At 35.7% G+C, this 25,535-nt stretch overlaps 1 protein-coding gene across 1 annotated transcript in view; it reads left to right on the top strand.

Moving 5' to 3' along the window:
* Positions 1–25,535, top strand: part of MYH15 (myosin heavy chain 15) — a 116,410-nt gene that overhangs the window by 51,256 nt on the left and 39,619 nt on the right. The window contains 4 exon segments of the mRNA XM_074211191.1: positions 2,032–2,156; positions 5,585–5,700; positions 22,728–22,920; positions 23,319–23,522. Coding sequence (XP_074067292.1) covers positions 2,032–2,156; positions 5,585–5,700; positions 22,728–22,920; positions 23,319–23,522 — 638 coding nt within the window.

The raw sequence follows: 25,535 nt of genomic DNA, 5'->3' as shown, positions 1-25,535 counted from the left end.
GTGATGCCTTGACAAGCATATGAATTAGATTTAAGTGGGGAGAGGGGGGTTGCTGTGCTAAGTCACCAACTAGTTAGTGTCAAGTGTCTCACATTACTCTGGGGAAAAAAAATGAGGTTGGTGACAGCACCCCCTCACTCAAATTCAATTCATGTGTTTGTCATGAGATTATCTCCTCGATGGCATGGTCTTTCAAAAATGAAGGACAAAAAAGAATTATCTTTGACAATATCAGGAGAGAAATGAAACAGGGAGATATGAGCTCACCAATGGCATTCACCAGAGAAATAGGTGTTTTGTGCAAGGTCCAAATCAAAGAGGAATTTATTATACATGTCAAGGTTTTCCAGATGCTCCTGGCAGTAGATAATGATGTACTGATTTCAATGAGCCCTTGAGTAAAGGAGTCCTTCAATGAGATCCATGGTCATTAGAACAACTTAGCCACACACACTGAAAAATAGAGGAGCAAAAAAAAAAATCATATTACTCAAATATGTCAATATATATAGAACATGTTGAGTGGGCAGATCATTATCCACATTTTGGACAGGCACAGCAGATGCCTTTGGCCCTTATGTGACTGGACAAGGTCATAAGCCAGGCAAGTTGTGAGGATAAGGGAAGAATAGACAGGCCAAGTTGCACTGGGATCCATGTAATGTTATAACATCCTGAGAAGATCCTCTAGAGTGTGTTGGATAAATTGTCTTTGGAGGACTAAATAATAATAATATCTAGTATTTATATAATGCTTTCAAGTTTTGCAAAACCCTTTATGTAAGTTATCTCATTCCATCCTCACAACAGCCCTTGGAGAGAGGTTAATATTCGCATTTTGCAAATGAGAAAACAGACTCCGGAGGACTAAGTCACTTGCCCAGGGTCACATGGTTAATAACTGCCCAAGGAAGGATCTGAACCCAGGTCTTTCTGACTCCCAAGTCCAGCTCTATCCATTATTCCACCCAGCTACCTTACAGAAAAAAATGTGAAAAAGCCACAGCATGACAAAGAAGATTTAAATGAGTTGTATTATCTTTTAGTTAAAAGAGTTCATGCTAATGAGATCATAGTTCCCTTGGAGGCTGGGATACAGTTGGTTTAGAAGCAGAAGCTGCAAATTGTCCAGGTCAGAGACTGTCCCCAATATGCCAATCATAGTCAGCCCTGTTTTAGAGAGAATGAATATCAGCGTATGTGACCCCCAGTAAAGACTGATAATTACTAGACATTTAAATTGCTCTTATAAAGTGTTTTTCAACCTCTTTAAGATTATAGACTCTTCTTTGTCATAGCCCTTCTAAGGGAATTCAGCATTTTCATTCTTCCTATTTTACAAAAGGCTGAAACTTGGACACAAACAATTTAAGTGATGTACGCAGAGTCACCAAGCACAGGTCAGAAGGGCACAACTGGTAGTAGACCTTGGATCTCCACAGCCTGCGGCTAATTATCTACTTCCAAAGTCACATTATCTTTCTGATGCCCCCTGGCTCACAATATATCTTTTATGTACTTGAGATTTTACGATGAGGCAAGATGACAGTAATTCTATAAGGCAGCTGAATTTCAGACCGTACTGAAGGCTTGGCTCGATTCTTTCCCTTTCCATTCAGAAGACTGCTTGCAGCATAGCACTTAAAATTGAGAGGGGCTGTTACCTCCTCTAGTCCTATCCTGAGCATCTCTAACTTATCCAGGTTTATGGGTAAATGCTGACAAAGCACAAATCTGCCTAAATCCACACTCCTCATGATCTTGCAGTAGCTGACAAGCAGTGCATTCAGAGGTTGTTGAATCCTCTTAATAGAAGAGCAGAGGAGCTGATGAGGTCTTAGAAGTTGCATATTCTCTCTGGCTTTAGTCCAGTGGACCTAGATAAGCACCACTAAAAAGGAAAGGGAGGGGGAGGGAAATTAGTGATACAAAGTGTCACTATACATTAACATTGTAACATTGCATCTATTTTAATGAACCTGAAGCTGGTCCCCATAATTAATGTGCTTTTTCTTCTTTCTGTCTCTTTAGAAGAAATTTCTGATCTGACAGATCAGATTAGGGAAGGAAACAAGAACCTATTTGAGATGGAAAAGGTGAAGATGTTGGCTGAACAGGAAAAATCAGAGGCGCATTTGGCCCTGGAAAAAGCAGAGGTATTATCCCCTGGGAAGAGTGGAAGTTTTGCATTTCTCTGGTTCACACAGTCAAGCAGGTCTCTCCTGCTGGCATCAAGGGTTCCAGTGCTGTGTAAGATAGCTATCGTAGTGTATGTTACTACCTCTTTCAGTTCATGATCTAATATCAAGTTCCCTCAAACAGTCCTTAGGTACTTATATACACTAGTCAATTATTATTATTAATTTTTTATCTGTAAACTATGAAATGTTATATGAACAGTGGTGATATTTTTATTTACTAATATTAATTATAAATAGATGATATATATATATATTATAGTTTCTAAAGGCTGTTTTATACAATATGACATTTGATTTTCATGTCAGCTTTCTAGGATAAACAGGACTCATTGGGAAAAAAATCCTGGTGATGGGAAAAATTGAAAGTAAAAAGAGATGGGGAAGACAAAGGGTGAGATGGATAGATAGTGTCATGGAAGCAATGAAAGGAGCTTGGACAGCCTTTGGTAGATCATGATGTATAGAAAGAATCAAACCCAAACAAATAAATGACTGAACAACAACAACAACAAAGCAAGAAAGTAGAATCTAAAACCCTTTGTAAAATAGAATACTTTTTAAATGTCAGTTATTTGTGTGAAAATAAAATATTAGCTAATAGCTAACATCACATTTACAGTTAACAAATAATTTAATATAATATAATATTTATACTATATAAATAACTTTACATATTATCTCATTTGTGCTTCTTAACAAACCTCTGAGGGAGGTGATTAAGGTAACATATTACTCATTTTGGAGGGGAGATTTGAATCCAAGTTTTCTGGAGCTAGTAAAGCACTCCATCCATCATACTATTAGGTTTCAAATTCAGGCTTCCTGAAAACTAAGGATATTTTCTTCCACTGAGCCATTATTTCATGAAAAGAAAATATCTTCCTTCCCTCTCCACTCCCCTTTGCCCCTTGGATATTAGCCAGGGATTAAAACGCTCTTCTCAGTATGCATGAGAAAGTTGAAATAACTATTTACTAGATATGCTTATTGCATTGTTAACAAGTTTCTTTTCCATTAAATTGTTCATTCTATCTTGCCCTTAGCAAAAAGTACCTAGACAATTTTAAATATGTGTACTTGAGGAGTAAATGCATTTTAGGGGCAGCTAAACCAGTGCACTGGATAGAGCACTGACTTTGAAGTCAAGAGGACCCAAGTTTGAATCTGGATTTAGACACTTGATACCTTGGAAAAGTCACTTAACCCTGATTGCCTCACATTCAGGGCCATCTCCAGTTGTCCTGATTCATATCTGGCCACAGGACCCAAATGGCTCCAAAGGAAAAAGTGAGACTTGTTTGTGGTTTAGCACAGCACCCTCTCACTCAAATATAATTCATATGCTTGTCAAGACATCACCTCCCTGATGTTATGCTCTTCTTCAAGAATGAAGAACAAACATCATCATCATCAACATTAAATGGTGCCACACAGACCATTTGAGAGTATAACAAAAGGAAATGATCTGCTGGAAAAAATCTATCCTATACTGTGGATGATTGCTCACTTTAAAGTTGTTTAAGCTTCCTACTTGGGAATCATATATCTATGGACATAGAATTCATTCAAGAAACATCTATTTAGGGCTGTTATCAAGCAATGTAGTTACTGTGGGAAGCACTGGCAGAGAAACAAAATTGAAGAAATTATGGTTCCTTTCTTAAAAGAGTTTGAAATGTAGTAGACCACTTTACAGACAAGTAGAATTGTTAGTCTTGTTTTGCTTTCATCCACAAACATTTTTCAGGATCCTTTAGATTAATAGCAGAGCACCTCTGATAATTGGAAGGACTGTCCTAGTTAAAATGATTTTAGGCTGAAGAAAATAAGACAAGTAGAGGCAGTACATTCTTTCAAGAAGATTATAATCTATTTAGTGGAACTTGATCCTGGATCAGGATAAATTATGAAGATAATTTTATTGTTTATTCCAAGGTAATACATTTTCATTGGGAAAAAAATGTTCCTGGAGAAAATACTTTGATCCAAAGTACAATATGGAAAATAATGAAAATTTTAAACACCATGATTGACTGCAAGGGGAGATATTTTGAATATGGGCTATCAGATTACTCCATATTATCTAGTTTGCTTATTAGCCTAATACAAGGTCTAACCCATGCCTCTTGCTAAAGTTACATTCCTTGAATAATTTTTTACCACTAGATGGCATTATTTCCTGCCCACATATATTTGATTTTGATTTCAGCCATATTCATGAAAGCTTAATCAACATGGGCTCCATCAATTTGTACAACTGGCTTATTTCTTTTTCAGGGCAAACCTTTATGAGAAACCTTATCAGAAGCATTCTGAAAAACCCAAATTAAATTGTTATCCTAGGTCACCTTCTCCAGCTCTTTTATTAAACTTTTTTTCAGTGAATTCTACAGGGCTAAAGGTTATACAGTTTCCCCTGCAGGAGTTACATGGCTCACTCTGAGGAAACAGCCATCTAATGTTGGGTTTTTTTTAAATTTGTTTTCCCTTTGATTGAAAGGAGAGATTAGAAATCAGGGCAGTAGAGGGTGAGCATGACTAAAATTCCCAATATCTTCCCTATGTCTGTTTTTAAAGTATATACCAGTCCTTACCACATAGCAAAATCAACATTACTATTTTCAGAAGTATCCTGCTCTTAAGAATGACAGTTTGGGCATTGAAAGGGACTTTTGGGATAATCCCAATATATTCAATAAGAAAACTGAGGCACACAAAGGGTGTTGGCCAAGGTCATGCTATTAGTTAAGAGCAGAGCAGAGCAGAGAATTATAAATTTCCTGACTCATACCTCGAAACTCTTTCTACCACATTATATTATTTTCCTCCCATAGTCAAGCAGTGCTAATGACTTCATAATCTTGTTTCTGACATTTCTTAGAATTTATTGAATACCCCCATGATTCTTAATGATTTTGTTTGATTTTTACCTTTCATGTACAAATTATCTAGTACTAGGAATTTCCTACTGTTGGACTTTTCAAAGGAACTATTTTTTTCTGTATCCTATTTTTAAATACCTTAAAAATAGCAGATTGAATAATACATTGAGGATGAATGACAAAGGATTATATTGTAGACTAGACTACTAGATTTCCTCTGTACTTGCTCCAGTTCCTGAAAAAGTTAAAATCAATCTTTTTTTCCCTAGGAACTCTAAAGAGGCCCTTTTCCCACAAATCGCACTCTTAAGTAAAATGTAAGCTTTATGAGAGCTTGGACTCTCCCCTTTTTTTGTACTTGTATTCTTAGTATCAGTTTTAAGGATACAGTAAGTGTTTAATAAGTGCTGGTTAATCGACCTATCAATGATGTAGCTTTTTCATTAACATAAAGGAAATAAATTACTAAAATTCCATTCAATTTGGTATATTTGATTGTAGGGAGTCCTGGAACATGAAGAGAACAAAATCCTTCATTTTCAATATGAGGTCTTGGAGGCTAAAGTAGAACTTGAAAGGAAACTTGCAGAGAAAGAAGAGGAAATTGAAAACTTGAGGTATGTAAGACTGATATAACGAGTTGTCAATATATATTTCTTTCATTAGCTTTAGCTGAACTGAACTTATTATGTCTTTAGAGTTACACTGCTCTTCTTACCTTTATTTAGCACATCACTGAACATATTAACACAGCATCTCTGACTGGCCAAAGAATCTTGTCTGTAGTCTGCAGGTGTGTGTGTGTGTGTGTGTGTGTGTGTGTGTGTGTGTGTGTGTGTAAATGTGAGAGAGAGAGAGAGAGAGAGAGAGAGAGAGAGAGAGAGAGAGAGAGAGAGAGGGAGGGAGAGAGAGAGAGAGCAGACTGAGTCACGGAAATTAGCTTGAAAATCTATTTTGTTCTTTCTTCTTTTCTTGTTTGTTTGTTTGTTTTTCGGTGGTAGCAGAGATGGTAGTGGTGGGAAGATACACTTCTTTTTATGTGTTGTCCTCTTTCCACCCTGAGATTGTAGGGATATGACCATGTTTATAATTTCCTTGATAACTACTCACAAGTCACTCTACATTATAGTACATGTTTAGGGGAAGTTATGTGTGCAGTGACTAGAGCACTGGCTATGGATTCAGGAGGACAAATCTACTCTCAGACACTTGACTTTTACTGTGTGACCTTGGGCAAATCGCTTAACCCTCATTGCCTCTTCAGTCATCCTGATTTTCATATCTGGCCACTTGACCCTGATACTCTGGAGGAGAGAATGAGACAACTTAACACAGCATCCCCCTTACTCAAATTCAACTCACATGCTTGTTATGGCATCACCTCCCTAATGTCATAGTCTTCTTCAAAAATGAAGTTCAAGGATTAAATGTTAATAAATCAATGATTCTCCAAGATGGTGTTATAATACCATGAGTGGACCATGTGTTTTACTAGCTATTCTGCAAACTTTTGGTTTGTCAGATTGTAAAAATTATAAACAATTTGACAATATAAAATTTACTTATTCAACCTATATAGTATAATACATATAGTATTCATGAAATAAATGACACTTGCCTAATATAAAAGTATATTATATACTATAGATATATTGTATATTACAAATTTAATATCATCATCATTATATTATATACTCATAATGATGATAGTGCTATACCTTGTAATATATATGATACAACTATAACGTTAAACAGATTAAACCTTGACTTAGAAAGAATTCAACAAAATGGTGTAATTTCTTGAAGAGAAATTGCATTCCTTCCCTGGGCTCTGAGTATTTTTTGTGGTTGTCTAGCAACCTTGAAATGTTCTCCTCATCTCTGACTCCTTGGTTTCTTTCAAGATTCCTTGGTTTCTTTCAAGTTCCAGTTAAAATCCTATGTTCTACAGGAAACCTTTCCTAATTCCTCCTAATTCTATTTTTTTTCTGGTTCATTGTAAGAGACAATTGAGGGTCACAGGAAGGTCATTGCATGACTGGGAATGACTTAAAGGTCCTCTTGCCCAAGTGCATCAATGATTACTCACCTGGGTCGACTCTCCAGATCTTCTCTTCTGTTCCTTACTTTTTGGCACTTCCTGGAGCATTGTGTGTAAACACTAAGCTGGTGATAGCAACATTGTATGAGAGTCCTAGCAGAGCATGGAGGCATTGTTTGTTTGACTAATTGGAGAACTTGTCATCTTTGTCTGCCTCCTCTTCAACGTTTGCCTGAGAACTTGACTACAGCTGGACTGAGTCAAGTGAATAGGTTATGAATAAAGTATATAGTATAAGTTAGCTGGCTGGCACACAACAGATCATTTTCTATTTATTCTCTATATAGCTTACTTGTTTGTAGCTATTTGCATATTGTCACCCTTATTAAGTATGAGCTCATTTAGGGCAAAGATTATCATTTGCCTCTTTTTGTATCCCATCAATGCTAAGCAGAGAGTTTTCCTTTAATACTAGTCACTTAACATATGCTTATTAGCTAATAGACTAAAGTATTTGTTTCCTAATTCTCCTGTGGTGATGCTCACTTAAATATTTCAATTGTTGTGATGATTCCTTATAGGAGGAAATTTTTTTCCCATATTTATTTGCTCAGTCATTCTTTCATTCATTCATTCATTCATCTGCAGTCTGCCTTTTTATTTTTTACTTTTCTATTTATTTATCTACTTAGCTGTTTGTTTATTAATTTATTCATTCATTCATTTATTTATTTATTTTGGAGAAGCACTCCAGTAAAATACCAACTTTAAGTAAACAAAGAGAAATCTTTTCCTCCCCTTCCAGGATTCAGTTGTGGCACAAAGGACTTTTACTTATTCTCCATGCTGTTGTTCTATAGGGACCCATTACCTATTTTACAGCATCTGCTTGTATTCATGTTAAGGCAGAAATTTAAGTGACTTCTGAATATCTGTTGAAGCAGTATCAGTTAAGCAGTCAGGACGATGAATTTAAAAACTGAATCAAGGAAAGAATCCACATCCCTTAATGCCACCCATCACACGCTGAGGATGTTAAATATGTCTTTTCTCAGTCCCTATGTTAAATGAAGAAGATAAAAGAGCCCTTTACCTATCTCTGAAGGGGGTAACAAAGATCAGCGAGTCTGTTTGCAAAAACCCTTCAAACTTTATAGATGAAGGATGCTACTAGAAACACAAGGAATTTGTGATCATCTTTCCTATCTGACTTGAAGGAATGAATCAAAGGACATTTAATAAATGTTTACTATGTGGCAAGCACTAGACTAAGAGCCAGAGATATAAAAAGAAAAGCAAATTAACCCCTATTCTTAAGGAAGCATGCTGCCTATCTGTGTGACTTTGATCAAGTCATTAAACCTCTGTAGACCTCAGTTTCCTCAGATGTAAAATGTGGATAATAATAGCAATTACCTCCCAGAGCTATGGTGAGGATCAAATGAGCAGATGATTATAAAGCACTTAGCACAGTGGCTTACATGGATTTAGGAGTATCTAAATGTTCCTTTTATTATTGTTTTGGTTATTGTGTATAGATAGTTTCAACCCCAAGGCTGATAAAAAGGCTCCTTTGTCCTTTATGAAGTAGTGGCAAAACAGATGGTAATGTATCTTCTTTAATAGTATTTCCATTCATATAAACTGAATTGGTTTCTGTTGCTGAGTTGTTTGGCAATGCCAAGAACTTTGGCAGTAAGATATATCTTGGTTGTGTCTTCAGTAGTTTGGGCTGTAGTGTCTACAGAGGCAATTGCCTATATTACCTCTGAGGATCATGATTGTGAGATCAGGGTGGGAAGCAGAACCTGGTGGTCAAAGGGACAATGTTGTCACCCCTAGACTTTTGGTCTTACCTGCCAGTTTGTTTCTCAAGCTGTTGTTCATGGTGGTAGACATAGCAAGTCCCTTTTTCACAAGGACAGGGTAAGATGATCTGGTCAGCATTTCTCTTCTGCAGGCTCTCTCAGGGTCTGGAAGGAGATGGTGGTTGAGAAGGTTTGACCTCTCTAGTACATACCAGCTCCTGTTTCTCCCTTGTAGTGTTATGTATCTCCAGCTATACTGATTTGACTACTCCATTGTTCATAGTTGGCAGCTGGTCTTGATGGTGGGAATATTGAACCCATTCTCCATGGGTTACTTCCCTTGGAGGATGGCTTTCAGGTGCAGAGCTAGAAAAAGTACAGGCAGTTTGAGGATAAGGATGCTATTCCTGGGTTACTTGGTATACAAACAAACATAAGGAATGCATATGTCTATATTCAATCTTTCCTCTCAATTGTCCCTCAGCTGTTAGGAAAAATGCTTCTTCCATGGGCAAGAGGAAAAAAAAATTCAAGCCTATAGTTCAGCTGTCAGATAGTTACTCCTTATATGTTTGGGAAATATTTTAAAGAATAAAAAGGAAAAAAGACAGTTTTTATAAATTCAAAACTGTTCAAGTATATTCTGTAATTGGCTCATTTCTATAATCCATAGTCATGAAACTCCTACTTGGGTCAAGTTTTTAATGAGAATGTCAAGAAAAATGCAGCTGTACCCTGTGTTTCAGGTTACTTATGTCCTAATATATGAAAATTTGAGCCTAAATAGTAGAATGTGTGAATGATTCATTTCTCCTTCTAAGACCCTATGTCAATGTCCAAATGGACTTTCTTGATGAAAGACAGAAATACTGGAACTCAAGAGTTGTCCTACTTTGAGGAGAAAGAAATAAATACCTTCTTGCATAGTTAAATAAAATGATTTCAGGTAGTGTCAAATGACTACCTATAATTAAACTCTAGTCAAGGAAAAAAATGAATCCTCAGAGAGACTGCATCTCATCAGGCTCATATGAGTGATATAGAGCAATTTTCCAGTTATTAAAATTTTAGTGTAAAGGAAGCAGTAGATCTAAACAACTATCTAACAGCTCGGAGAAGAAAGTATCAAAGGTTAGGCATGAGAAATGAAGAATTGGACAAAGGGGAGGCAGGAGAGTGGTGACTGAACTGTTCAGGAGTTCTAGTCAATGATTCATAGCATACTAATTGACACATTCAGAACAGACATTAGAATTTCTCCATAGCCCATCCCCACTCTGTGTGGTTGTGGGCAGTGGTCACATGTCTCTGTTCTTGGAACACCAAAATGGCAAAGTTAATGCTATTGTATATGAGAATATGATAGCTCATGGTGGGTCATGAATTAAAGGATCCTGGGAGAATTAAAGGCATCCCAAATAGGAGGGGCTGATAAGCATTAAAATCAAAGAAACTAATATCCAAGGATAAAGCAAGACAGAAGTCTAAAGCTGCTTAGTAGTAAATAGAGCCATAGGAATTCAGTTCAATCTACATTTATTCATGTGTAGAGCACTGTTCCAGTGGGAGAGATGCAAAGATAAATCCCTGCCCTCATGGAGTTTATTGTCATTTGGACATATATCATTTTCCTTCACTATAATACAAAATAATGGATGAATGCATAAGAGAGAGCAAAGAAAGACTGAGAAATGTCTAAAAAAGGGATAACTTCATTAATTTGGGAAGTCAGCAAAGGCTTCAAGAGAGAGCTAATATTTGTGGGGGCCTTAGAGGAGTAGTATCAAATTCAAACAGAAATAGGAACCACTAATCTGTACATAAGGATCCCTGTAAGACACATAATGACTTAGTTATAAAATATGTTTTCTTATATTTTTATTTTGACAAATATTTCACAATTTAAATTTTTTGATTTAGACAGTATTTGGGAGTGTTATGGGAAGTCAATGCCCTGAGGGAGATGTGTTTACACCACTAATTTAGGGGATTGGTAAGCTTTTAGGCAACATGAGAAAAGGCAGAGAAGTGGGAAAATATGAGATGTGTACATGGAGCAGTGGGGGGGGGGGGGGAGGTGATGTCAGGCAAGGCTTGAGAAATCATGTGGTCTGTGGCTGCCAAGGCAACTGCAGGTGAGACTCTGAAGTCAATAAATCTAAGAGCTTTTTAAGTTGATAATTTTGTAGGACCTTCAAGTGATGTTATAAAATATCCAAATGACCCTTGACAGAGTTAAGGTTCCCCATCCCTGGTATAGAGGACGACAAGTAATCTAGTTAAACTGAAGTGTGGTTTATATGGACTAAGAGAGATTGAGGTAAGGCTAAAGAAAGATTGTCAGATTATGGAAGACCTGAAATACCAAGTTAAAAGTTTGAACTTCTCTCGATAGGCCACAAGAAATTCTTTCTTAGAGATTCTTCAGGAGTGAAATATGACCAGTTCTATACCTAAAGATGCCTAGATTCTTAATGTTGAAAGCATCTTTCCTCACCCAGACCTCTTTCTTCATGGATATCTCAGCATCATTAATTTATTTTAATTCAGTTATATTTAAAATAAATATTTTTATAAACTTTAAAATTTTGTTTATTCCATTTCTGTTGAATGTGTAAAGTTTTTAAAAGATAATGTAGCCTAGTAATTTCTTATCATTATGAAAACTGCTGTTTTTTAAAAAAATCAGAGCAAATAAGAAAAAAGGAAAGGATTTGAGAAGTCATCTACCCAACCTCAACCCAAATAGTAATCACCTCAATAGCATCTCTGGCAAGTGGTCATTCAACCTTTGATTGAAACCATCCAGTGAGAGCAAATTCGTTACTTCCAAGGCAACTCACTCCACTTTTGAACTATTCTGAAGACTAAAAGGATGATTTCCTTATATCCAGTTAAAATCTATTTTTCTACAGCTTCCACCATTTATTCCTAGTTCTGGGTCAAAAATTGCAAACCTAATATTTCTTCCAGTGAGTAGACTTTAAAATATTTGGCTATAATTATTATACCCATGATCTACCCCCACTAAAGCTTCTCTTCTCCATACTAAACATTGATAGTTCTTAGAATTGTGGGATCTTTGGGCAAGAAACTACCTTTGGGTCCATTGAAACTGAGCCCAACATTTTACAGGTGAAGAAACTGAGACTTGGGGCAGTAAAAATGACTGGCTAGTGATCCCTCAGATGGTAAGCAACAGAAATGGGATTTTCTGTTTTCATTATGACATAGTTTTTTCAACCAATCCTCAGTACCTTTAGTCCTTTTAGTTTCCTGAAACCCTGTGTCCTAGCTTGTTAGTGTTCTTCCTGAAACACAGAATCCATAATACAATATTTTATATGTGTTCTGCCCAACAGGCATTATCATTTTCCTTTTTCTAAACACTACATTTCACTTGAGGTGTGAGCTTTCTTACCTGGTAACTCATACAATTGACTCTTACTGAGTTTAAAATCACACAAAGAGATATAAATCCATAGACGTAGATTAAAAAAAAGAAATATGACAACATTTATCCTATTAAACTTTAACATATTACATTTAGTTCATTGGTCAAACTTGGATCTTGATTTGTTCATCCAGCGTGTTAACTCTCCTTTGTAACATCTACAGATCTGATTGTAATATGATAGCTAACATCTGTATTCAAGGTAATACTAAACAAAATGTTTTATCTATATTATCTCATTTTATCATCATAACTTTGCAGTTGTCTCCATTGTATAGATGAGGAAACTGAGACTGGGAAGTTAATAGACTTGATAGGCATGCCACCTATTCCTTCGTCCAACTTATTGATGAAAGTGCTGAAAAAACCCAAGGTATTTCTCTATAGGACCTCCTTCATGTTGACATTTACTGATTATGAGTATTTAATTCTGGGTTTAATCCAATACAAGCTAGATTATTTAGTTCATACTAGGTATTACTGTTAAGAGTACCTAACACAATATCTACTGGTATCTGCTAAGATTCTGAGATACAATGAATAAATGAAATACAATTTTTGCTCCAAAAGATGTTAGGTTCTATAGGAGTGATTCAAAATATAAATATAACTATTTACAAGATAATTTAAATTAAATAATTTAATTTACAAGATAATTTAAAGGATAATGTGTTCTAGCCATTCAAATGAGTTCACCTAACACCTCTTACCCTAAAATACTTTTTTTCAGTTTTACCCAAGAGAATATCATGGGAACCAAACTCATTTTAGTAAGACACTTGACATTGTCTCTGAATTTTCCTGATCTACTAATCCAATTGGGGTAAGGGGGTATGACCTGTTTCTGAGTTGGTGTTGCCTTTTTTTACATAAGTAATCATGAGCTATGCCTTCAATATTATATTCCTTCTTTCAGGAACCAAAGTCAAGCTCTCTGGTATGTGGTTTGCAAAATTTTTCTTCTTCCCTCTCTAGAAAATTGGAATGACCCTTGCCCATCTATTAACCAAAGTTTTTCAGAAATGAAAGATAGTGGTTAAATATCACATGTGTCTATTCTTTCTGTTCCCTGGGGTATAGTTTGTTCAAACCTGGTGATTTGAGGACATGATCTTGAGACAATTTTCTATGTCATTTTCAACTGCCCCTATACTTATCTCATCTGGAGATCTAATGGTGATGGTAATATTGGCCAGTTGGTTGGCTATTAAGTATATAGACAGAGATACTTCTTTGACACCCCAACTCAGGGAATTCTTAATGGGAAACTATATATTTCTTAAGTCTTAAGATCACTGTCATTGATGGGTAATTATTGCTAATAAAACTTTGATTGCTGGCTAAATTCTCTTTTCTCCTAAGAATCTTTCTGGGCTACAGAAAGGGGGTATGGTCTTGATAATCCGCATAGAGATCTTAAAACTTTTATATCCACCAAAAGACAGAGCAGTAATTTATCTGTTAGGAAGCCCCAGCTACTAATACATGAATCTAGTTGAGGTAACTTGTCAGTTGGATAAATACTACCAGTCACATCCTCTAAATTCAAACTCAGCCAAACCAAGGGAAAATAGAAATTGCATTTCTAACTCTATTTCATGTATGATAGATATATGATAGATTATGATCGATATATTAATAGCAGACAGAGGGCCATAGAGATAGCATTAAGTAGGACCTAATTCATTAAAAAGATGAGTTTTGACTACGTTATTTGGCTTAAGCTTTAAATGAAAGTTTGATCTGTTAAATAATTAGGTTTATAAATAATTAGGTTTATTTTGATATGATAGTTATTTGCTTTTTGATTTGATTTGATATGACTTTTTTTCATTTGGTGTTGGATTTGGCCATATCTTCACTTTTTCTTGCTCTCTTCCCACAGTTGTGTGGACACTTTAGGAAAAGGAAGTTTCTACAAGTTTCTGGAACTTGTAAAGTTCTTATTATGCTGAGACATGTGGTGAATCATAGATGAGGTAGATTTTTAAAAATTTCTTTATTCTAGGAGGACTTTAGATATGTTCTGAAATAACCACCACCACAACAATAGCTAGCATTTTTATTGTGCTTCAAGGTTTGCAAGTGTTTAGGACTCATACCTCATCAACACCCTCTGCTCCCTGGGACCCTCTGAATGGAGCATCATAGAGTAGAAAACTCCTGCCCAAACTTTGACTTAAGGAGGATCTCTGGGCCAGGCATCTCTTCATTTCCTCATCCAAGTGTACTTTTTGGACTATTTCATCATTCCCTTAAGCTGGGTGCCCTGATCCAACCTCTTAACACTGTTCAGCTTTCTTCATTTGTTAACTTCCCCCAATGGATTGTGAATTCCTTGTGGGGAGGCACCATCTTTATTTTTTGTATTTGTATTCTTAATATTTAGTACAGTATCTAACTATGAAGCACATAGGTGCTTCATAAATGTTTATTGACTGATGTGACAAATGTGATTTCATCTTATTTTCACCATGTCCCTGAGAGATAGATGCTAACAGAGACCAAGATGCTTAGCATAGCCCAAAGAACCCAAAGATGCTTCCATGATTGATAACTACCCCATTGCCTCTTCTCCAAAAAGTTCTTTTTCTACTTCTCTAAAGTTGGACATACGACAGAAGCATTGTGAGTCCAATGAAGGTACCCAGTTCTGATTGGGAATTGTTCTCTTTTATATCATGCTTCTTTGGCATTTAAAGGTTGTATTCATTCCAATGCTAAGCAAAAAGAGTTGAGCTTATCTTTAATATCTTTAACTATCTTGTTGGTTCCTATCAAGACTTTATTAGTTAATTAATTCACAAAGATTTCCTAAAAGGAAATCAGACAAATTAGAAAGAATAAATCCAACAGTCTACAGATTCAGTGATATGACATTACTTAGAAGAAATTAGCTTTAAATTAATGTTTGACCAGCTAAATAATTTTGCTCATTTTGATTTTCTTTTTTTTTCTTTTATTTTTTTAATCTGATACTAAATTTGACTACATTATTCATTTATCTTTTTCCCCTTCTCTAGTTGTGGGTATACTTCAGGTAGAGGGATTTTCCAGCAACCTGTTCTCGGCCATGGAGGGTTATTTGCATATGAAATGAAAACTTCCTCAAGGCCATCTCTTAAAATTTCTTGAATCTGTATGTAAGGTATTGGTTGGCATGGGTATATTCACACTGAAGAAGAATGATTTCTGAAGTACTTTTATGCTGATATATTTTTATAAAATTTTTTAAAAATTACATTTCACCGCCTTTTACTTAGAAATGAGGATGGTTGCAAAACTGCCACATGATTATTTGTTGTCTTAACAATGGGAACTTTTAGCGGAATATTTTACCATATAGAGGATTTTGACTCAAGACTCTTAAATGAATGACTCTTAAAAGAAGTAGAGAGAGAAATGTTCTGGTGCTGTAAAAACACTCCTTTGGTTTTTCCAATCTTAGAGCTTTAGAATTCATGTTAAATTCACCTACTTATATCTGTCTATATCACAGTCCTCCCACTTCTATTCCTTATCCCCATCTGACACTTAGAAAAAAAGGAATGGAAGGTGGGTCAGGATTGTGGAAAGAAATATTGAAATATTTGAAAGAAAAGGCATGCAGATGAAAGGGAAATATTCACACAGTACAGCAGATCAAGAAAATAGTTATGCATCTGTATAAACAATGATATTACAGCTTTTTCCTTCTAACCTCTGCTTATCAAACAGTTAACATGTCTATATAAGGTTTGTTAAGTGTTTTTTGGTCTGCAAAAATACTGTTAAGTAGATTCTATCATTCCCCATTCATTGAGGAAACAGAGGCTCAGTAAGATTTAGAGCACAGCTAAGAAATGTCTGATGTGACATTTGAACTCAACTCATACTGAATACAAGCACTCTCTTCACAATGCCTCATTGCTAGTAGTCAGAGCAAGTGGGACTTCTATTTCATTTGTTCTTTATCCTATCACTACTTGGGTGCATTAGAGGAATAAGTGATATCCACTTGCTCTCCATCCCTCAGTTTTTCCTGTGTTTATAAAAGAGGTCTTTGGTTTTAATGAGCTTATTTTAATAAACATAATTAAGCAGTCCTATTTCAAATTCCTAGTGATCGTTTTTTTTTTTTTGACTCAGCACCTGATAATTTTTTTTTTCTGTTTACGCTACTGGACTTTTTTGAGAGGGAAATGAAAGCTCCTTTTGCCCTTCTTAAGCTCTGTCCCATTCATAGAACTTGCTAATGAGCAGTGCACAGTGGAGAGCAGCTACATCTCCACAGGTTCACTGCTGGGAAGTTAACAGGATGCTTTCATCCTTTACAAATGAAATTACTGCACAGACTGTGTGATTGCAAAGAAACCCTTCAGCCTCCTAGATATGATGCCCTTATGGATTGGCAATTGCTTCATGGAAAGAACTCCCTCTACACATTCACATGGGCTCCCTCCATGCCTTCTCCTCCTGTACAATTTTTGCCAATGTTTTCCTATAGATTCTTCATAAAGGCTCTACTCTGCATTTCAGAAGGCTTTCTCATGGTCTTTTTCCCTCTTGGGGTTTCCATTACATTACTCAGTTTCCCTATGTATTTGTTAATACTTGGACATTACTTGCCCACAAGGACAATGTAGTTTCTTAAAATGATCTCTGATTTGGGATTTCTCAACTTACTCTTTATTGTGTTCCTTTCTCTCTTCCTACTTTAATATAATTAGTCAACAAGCATTTTTTTTTAACTTTACTATTATTCTAAAATATTTATTTGTTTTTCCAACCACATGCAATGGTAGTTTTTACCAATCCTTTATTTGCAAGGTTTTGAGTTTTACATTTTAATCTCTCCCTCCCTTCCCTCCCCCTTCCCCCTGACAGAAAACAATCCAATATAGGCTCTACATTTATAATTATGCTAAACATAGATCCATATTCAACAAACATTTGTTAAGCTCTTAAAATATACCAGGCTCTGAAAATGCAAAGTTAGGGTTGCACAAAGAAAGGCCTGAACACAGTCACTTTCCTTAATGAGCTCATATTCCAGTGGCTACAATGCACCATCAACTAGATTCCACAAGGAAAGAAAACAAAGTTGGAACAATTTCTTTTCCATGCTTGTTTCTCCTGCCATTTAAACGGGCTCTGGGGGAGTTTTATTCTATTATCTAATCATTGACAAAGCCTTTTAAGAACATCCTAAGACAAGTATGCTGTCCAGAGCTCACCTTGGATGACATTTCAAGGGACAGAACATATTGGTGATGACTAGATGGATGTTCCATATCAATTTCTTTTTCTGAGAAGGGCAATAGATGTAGGTATTAACCTTTCCCTACAAAAAAACGAAGCTCATTTTTTTTTTACAAATTACTCCATTGCCAGGGGATGGAGCCAAGAGGATGGAGAAAAGTAGAGACTCAGCTGAGTTCTCTCTCCAGAGATCTAAAACAAATCCTGGAGTGGCAGAACCCAGCAAAGAATAGGATAAAATAATTTTCCAACCCAAGACAACTTAAAGTAAAGGTCTGTTGCACCAGTGTGAGAGTGGAAAGCAGTCCAGTACTGGCCATGCCAGCACAAGCCTGGTCCTAGCAAACCAGGAACAGGCCTTGAGAGTGAATGAATTAGCAGTTGCTTCTGTAGATCTTAGCTCACAGACTAAGAGGATCAAAAACCTGGTCTGAAAAAGATTATAGGAGCCTCTTTGCTGGTACTGATCCAGTCCTGGGTAACAATTCCAGGGCAAGGAAGAACACTAACACCAATGGAGCAGGGATCCTCAACAAAGTTCCAGGGCAGAAGAAAAAGTGGTTATGGTTTCTCATAGACCAGAGCATAGTCCAGAAGACTACTAAATACACATCTCTTTAAATTATACCATCTTGGGAAAATTGAAAACGTACAGGTCCCTAGAAGTATCTCTGAAAACAACTGCACAAAACCCTTGAAGTTTGGGGCAGTATACCCTCCACCTTGGGAAGCAGAGTGCACCCTCCACCATTTTAGCAAAGAATTAAAAGTCAAGAAATAAGCTGGGAAAAGTGAGAAAACAGCAGAAAAAATTCTTATCATAGAAATTATTATTGTGTCAAGTAAAATTAAAATGCACATTCAGAAGAAGAAGTGAAGTCTAAATTCCTGTATCCAAAGTCTTGAAGAAAAATATGAATTGGTCTCAGTCCATGAAAGAACTCAAAAGGAATTTTGGAAATAAAATAGGAGAGGTGGAGAAAAGAATGGAAGGAGAAATGAGTGATATAGAAAATCATGAAAGAGAAGTCAACAGCTCATTAAAGGAGGCACAGGAAAGTGCTGGAGAAAATGACAACTTAGTAAACAGAATAGGGATCTAATAGAGAAAAGAATGTCTGAGAAGCAGATCTGACCAGATGGAAAAAACATTTCTGGAAACTGCCTGAGAGAAATTTTCCTTGAAAGGAGAATTGGCCAAATGGAAAAAGAGGCACAAAAATTTCACTGAAGAACTCATTAAAAAATAGAATTATATAAATGAAAAAGGAGGCATAAACCCTATTGAAGAAAATAATTTTTTTAAAAAAATTATAATTTAACAAGTTGAATCTAATGACTATGAGACATTGAGAAACAATAAAATAAAACTGAAAGAATGAAAAAATAGAAGCCAATGTGAAATATCTTATTAGAAAAAAGTAACCTGAAAAACAGATCTAGGAGAGGTCATTTTAAAATTGTTGGATTTCATAGGGGCAGTTAGGTGGCACAGTGAATAGAGCACTTGTCCTGGAGTCAGGAGTACCTGAGTTCAAATCCAGCCTCAGACACTTAATAATTACCTAGCTGTGTGGCCTTGAGCAAGCCACATAACCCCATTTGCCTTGCAAAAAAAACTAAAAAGAAATTATTGGATTTCTTGAGAGCCACAATCAAAAGAATAGCCTTATATCATATAGGAAGAAATTATCAAGGAACACTGCCATTATGTGCATGGGTAAAATAGGTTTAGGGAAAAAAGAGGGTAAAAAAGAAAATGAAAGAATACATTGATCACCTCCTGAAGGAGATTCCCAAAATGAAAACTTCCAGGAATACTGTACCTAAGTTCCAATGCAACCAGGTTAAAGATCAAATATTGCCTGCAGTCAGAAAGAAAGAATTCAAGTATCATGGAGCCACAGTCAGGATTACACAAGATTTAGTGGCTTCTACATTAAAAAATTTCAGGGCTTGGAATATAATATTCTGGAGTACAAAGGAGCTTGAATTATAACCAGAAATCACCTACCCAAGTAAACTTGAATATCAGGGGAAAAATGAATGTTCAGTGAAATAGAGGACTTTCAAACATTCTTGATGAAAAGACCATAGCTGAATAAAAAATTTGATTTTGAAATAAAAGAAGGATAAAAAGGTAGAAGAGAAAGTGAAATCATAAAGGACTTAATAAAGTTAAGCTTTATATTCCTACATGGGAAGATGATGTTTGTAACTCATAAGAATTTTGTCATTTTGGGGGCTGTTAGGAGGAGTGTAGATATAGCTAGAAGGCACAGGTATAAGTTGTTTATAATAGGATGATATTTTAAAGAATGAAATGAAGGGTAAGAAAGAGGAATGAGGGGTGGCTAGGTGGTGCAGCGGATAGAGCACTGGCCCTGGAGTCAGGAGTACCTGAGTTCAAATACGGTCTCAGACACTTAATAATTACCTAGTTGTGTGGCCTTTGGGCAAGCCACTTTAACCCCATTGCCTTGCAAAAACATTTAAAAAAAAAAGAATGAACTAAAGGAGAAGGAGAAGGAGAGGTAGAATGAGGTGGATTACCTCACATAAAGAGTCAAGAAAGAGCTATTACAATGGAGGGAAAGATAAAGGAAATGGCTGGGAATTCATTTACTTTACTATCATCTGAATTGACTCAAGGAGGGAATAACAAGCACATTCAATTGGGTGTAAAAAATCTCTTACCCTATAGGAAAGTAGGAGGGGAAGGGGACAAGAGAAGAGGGAGTGCTCATGAAAGAGAGAGTGGGTTGAAAAAAGAGGCAAAACACTTTTGAGGAGAGACAGATTGAAAAAAGAGAGAAAGAGGAATATAATTAAGAGGGGGACTAGGATGGAGAAAAATATAGTTGGCAATCATAACTGAAAAAAATTTTAAACACATTTCTCTAATAACAAGAAACTCTAAAATATATAATGAAATGGATCAAATTTATAAAAATAAGATCCATTCCCTAATTGACAAATGGTCAAAAATATTAATAATCAATTTTCATATGAAGTAATCAAAGCTATCTATAATGACATGAAAAAATGATCTGAATCACTATTTATTTGAGAAATGCAAATTAAAATAATACTGAGGGTACTACTTCACACTAATAGATTGGCTAATAGGATAGAATGATAAATGTTGGAGACACTAATCTACCATTGATGGAGTTGTGAACTAATTTAACCATTATGTAGAGCAATTTGGAATTATGCCCAAATATTTATAGCAACTCTTATCTGGTGTAAAACAATTGGATATTGAAGGAATGTTCAGTAATTGGGGAATGACTAAACAATTTGTGGTATACAATTGTGTTGAAATACTATTGTGATATAAAAAAATGATGACCTAAATGCTCTCAGAAAATCCTGGAGAATTACAAATGAACTGATGCAGAGTGAAATGAGTAAAGTCAGGAGAACATTGTGCATCAATATTTTAAGATGATCAGCTGTGGATGACTTAGCTATTCTTTTTTTTTTGAGGTTTCTTTTCTCTATTATTTTTTATATTTTTATATTTTATATATATTATAATTATATTTTTGAATTTTACAATTTTTCCATGAATCTCGCTTCCCTCCCTTCACTCCTCACAGAAGGCAATCTGTTAGTCTTTACATTGTTTTCATGCTATATATTGATCTAAGTTGAATGTGTTGAGAGATAAATCATATCCTTAAGGAAAAAAAAAATAAAATATAAGAGTTAGCAAAATTATATAATAACAGGTTTTTTTTTAATTAAAGGTAATAATCTTTGGTATTTGTTCAAACTCCACAATTCTTTCTCCGGATACAGATGGTATTCTCCATAGCAGATAACCCAAAATTGTCCCTGATTGTTGCACTGATGAAATGAGCAATGACTTAGCTATTCTAAATAATATCTTGATCTAAAATAATTCTGAAGCACTTATGATGAAAAACATGATCCATTCCCAGAGAAAGAACTGATGGAATCTAAATATAGATCAAAGCATACATTTTTAATTTTTAAAATTTTTCTTAAGGATTTTTTGTCTATGTTTTCTTTTACTACATGAGTAATATGGGAATATGTTTTGCGTGTTTGCATATGTATAACCTATGTTAAATCATTTTCCTTCTCAATGAGGGGAGTGGAGAGGGAGGGAGGGAGAGAATTTGGAATTCAATTTTAAGAATGAAGGTTGAAAATTATTTTTCATATGATTAGGGAAAAATAAATAAAAAATGCAAGTTACTTCATTGTCTTCAGCTCATAGTTCCATAAAACTGTTGGTTGCCAAATGCACACTCTAAAGAGATACTGAGTTACCTCTTCACTGCAGACTGTGAACAGATTTCTAGATAGGGAAGCAGCTTTGAATCTCATCAAGATATATGAAAGCATGTCTTTTATGCAGAACTGACCCCAGAGTAAAAGGAATTGGAATAATTGTTTGCCCTAGGCCTTCTGGTCAGGAGACTAAAACTAAGAGTATAACAGGAACTGTATATGATTCAGTTTGATTCAACAAATATTAAACATCCCTTGTTGGCAGACAGAATTGTTTTTTACATTTTCTAGTATATTGTCATAAGAAATTAACTTTGTGTTTAAGACTTGATCATCAGCTCCTTAAGAGCAGAGACCATGACTTATTTTTCTTTAAATATCCTGTGTTTGGGACTGGAAAAGATACATTGGATGTCACAACTGGGATGGACTTTAGAGTCCAACAACTTCATTTTTAGAGAAGAGAGCTGATATCCACAAAAGTTAATGACTTGGCCAAAGTATCACTTCTGGTCAAGTGACAGAATCAGGATTTCAATCTAAAATTTCTTGTGCAAAGTCCATTGCTTTTCCCACTACGCTAAAGTTCATTAAATGCTGGTTGAATAAACCAGGGATGCTTATTAACCTAGCACATCATTCTTATGGGTTTGATTTTTTTTTAAGCAAAAAATTTCCAGACCCAATTTTGTTAGCTCAGAAAATAGGAACCCCAAATTTTTTTTGTGGCTTAAATTACTTTGAACTCAGAAGGTAAACCTCCTTAATTAAACATGCACACCCACATACCCATAAACACACAAAATTGTCTTCTGGCTATCATCCAAAAACTAGGAGAGATCAGCAGCATACCATTGATTCTCTGAAATCAACTTTGGATATGGAAGTCAAGAGCCAAGTTGAGGCCTCTCTGCTAAAGATTAAGATGGAAGGGAACCTCAGCGAGATGGAGGTACAGCTCAACCAAGCTAATCAACAGACATCAGAAGCTTCTAAATCTCTGAATACCCTCCAGATGCAAATTAAGGTATTTCCATATTCTTTCCCAACAAAATACATACCTCTATTTATAGAAGAATAGCCTAAGGGATGGAAAATCCTCATTATCTTCCACATCCTATACCAAAATCCATTCCAGCAATTGTAGATATAGGGTTGGACAAGACTTTTGAGGCCAGCCAGTCCAACATTTTACAGATGAGGAAACTGAGACCTGGAAAAGTTAAGTGACTTGTCCCAAGGTCACACAAGTAGCTTATGGTTGGGATTTGAACTGAGGTCCTTTGACTCTAAATCCAAGGTTATTTCCATTGACAACCCACCTCCTCTACTGAATAATTTAAAGCCAGTAAAGTTCTTTAAAAGCTCTCTCTCTACCCCACCATCTCCCTCCACAATAAGACATTTCTTTTCCCTTTGTTACAGAATCTGCAAGAGAAGGTAGATGAAACTACAGAGCAGAATGAAAGTCTGAAGGAGAAGGCGATGGTGGCTGAAAGGCAATATGCTATCCTTCAGTATGAATTGGATGAGTTAAGGTCTTTGCAGGAACAGACAGAACGTGGACGGAGATTGGCTGAACAAGAGCTTCTGGAAGCCACTGAAAAACTGAATGTGGTGCACACCCAGGTGAGGACAAATGAGGCTGGTGTTTCATTTTCTGGCCAATTCCTTGTCAGAGAAATACTGACAAACAGGAATATGAACAGAGGAAATTAAAGAGTGTGGAAAGCTTGTATGTAGGATCATTGAAGGATTTGGGGATTTCTACCTTGAAAATGAGATCTTTAATATTCGAAGAGCTATCATATTGAATAAAAATTAGTTTTATTCTTCATGGATCCAGAAGGAAGAACAAGAACAGAGGGTTAGAAGTTATAAGGAAACAGGTTTCAATTTAGTTTATGAAAGAATTTTCTCAGAATATGGACATCTCAAAAATCATTAAGTTTCTTGTCACTGGAAGTAGTCGAACAAAAGCTGTATAAGCATCTATCAGGAACATAAGATTTCTTCATTGTGTGGGAGGTGAGACTAGATGCAGTGATGATAATAAGGCATTTCAAACTCTAGACAAGTTCTAAAATTATTCTCCCCTTGTTACTGGCTAGAAGTCCTTTATTCATCATGATACATATAATGATTCCTCACAAGATAAATATCTAGAGAGCTCAGAGAAAGACTTTTTCCAATATGTAAAATGCCACATCCTATTGCATTGTTCTTCTCTTGGCAGTTACTTTGCATAACCCTAGCAAGTTTACTATGAAAGTCCCTTCTAACTTTTCCTTAACCAGTGCCTATAGCTTGTGGAATCCCTTGGTTTCAGAGTTTACAGCAAAGTATACTTCAATTCTGGAAAACTTTAGGTGTGAGATGAAGGTGCTCATGGTGGCTTACCACACTCAGATGAAGAAGAGCATGATCAATAAATTCCAGTTAGTAGGCAATGGAAGAACAGCATTCCATTACCCAGTAACTGGAATTTGTTCTAGTTAAATAAACTACTTTTGTCCAGGGCAATTATGGAAGACTTCCAACTTGATGGTGAAGCATAGTATGATGGAAAAAAAATCCTGGGATTTGAAAGCATGTGTTCAATCTTGGCTTTGCTAATTACTTAATGTATGTCCTTGCTTAAGTGGCTTAATCCATAGGATCTTAGATTCTTAAGTGATCTCCACAATTCCTATTAGTTCTAAATCCTATGATCTGGGTTAAAAATTGATTGAGCTAACCATAAGATTTGCAAGAAGATGAATAAGGATGGATCATAAAATCCATAGTCTTTGATTTATGGTACAACATATTTTGCTTGGTCCCAGAATAGACTTAATGCATGAGGAAAACTCACCACTAGTTCCATGAATGCAGAGTTCTCATTATTTCTGAACAGAAAGATATCTCTTCACCATATGGGATCTTTTGTAGCCCAACTTTCATTCTAGAATCACCCCACTCATCCATATTCTGTTTGGCTTCAATTAGTCTGTGTTCATGAGGTTATAACAGACTTACCAGTGTCCCAATTTAATAAATTCAAGGCGTGACCATTTAGAGTGGCAGCTTGACTTGATAGAGGGAGGACACACCTTAGAGATAAGGGCACTTAGGTTCAAGTCCTAGTTCTAACACAGTACTAGCTATGGAACCACAAATAATTCACAACTCTTTTTTTGTTTGCTTTAAATTAATTTTTATTTTTATTCTGAACTTAGCAACTACCATATGAAATGAATATTTGAATAGGCATAACAGAATAGAGAGTACATGCAACTGCAGATGCCCCAGATTATTCTCTATTAATGTAAATTATAGAATATTTGCTAATCTATATTGGTAGAATGAGTTTCCATACTGGAAGTTCTCTAACATTGACAAAAGTCTCTGATAAAAACCAGAAAATGCAAAAGAGAATTTAGTTTTGCAAAAAAAAAAAAAAGTACGTCACTATTTATCTTTTTTTTTTTAGGTTTTTGCAAGGCAAATGGGGTTAAGTGGCTTGCCCAAGGCCTCAGAGCTAGGTAATTATTAAGTGTCTGAGACCGGATTTGAACCCAGGTACTCCTGATTCCAGGAGTGCTTTATCCACTGCGCCACCTAGCCGCTTCCATCACTATTTATCTTGAAAAATTATTTTCT

This window comes from Macrotis lagotis, chromosome 1 (assembly GCF_037893015.1).
Source record: "Macrotis lagotis isolate mMagLag1 chromosome 1, bilby.v1.9.chrom.fasta, whole genome shotgun sequence".
Taxonomy (NCBI): domain Eukaryota; kingdom Metazoa; phylum Chordata; class Mammalia; order Peramelemorphia; family Peramelidae; genus Macrotis; species Macrotis lagotis.
This window is presented reverse-complemented; position numbering and strand designations above follow the sequence as displayed.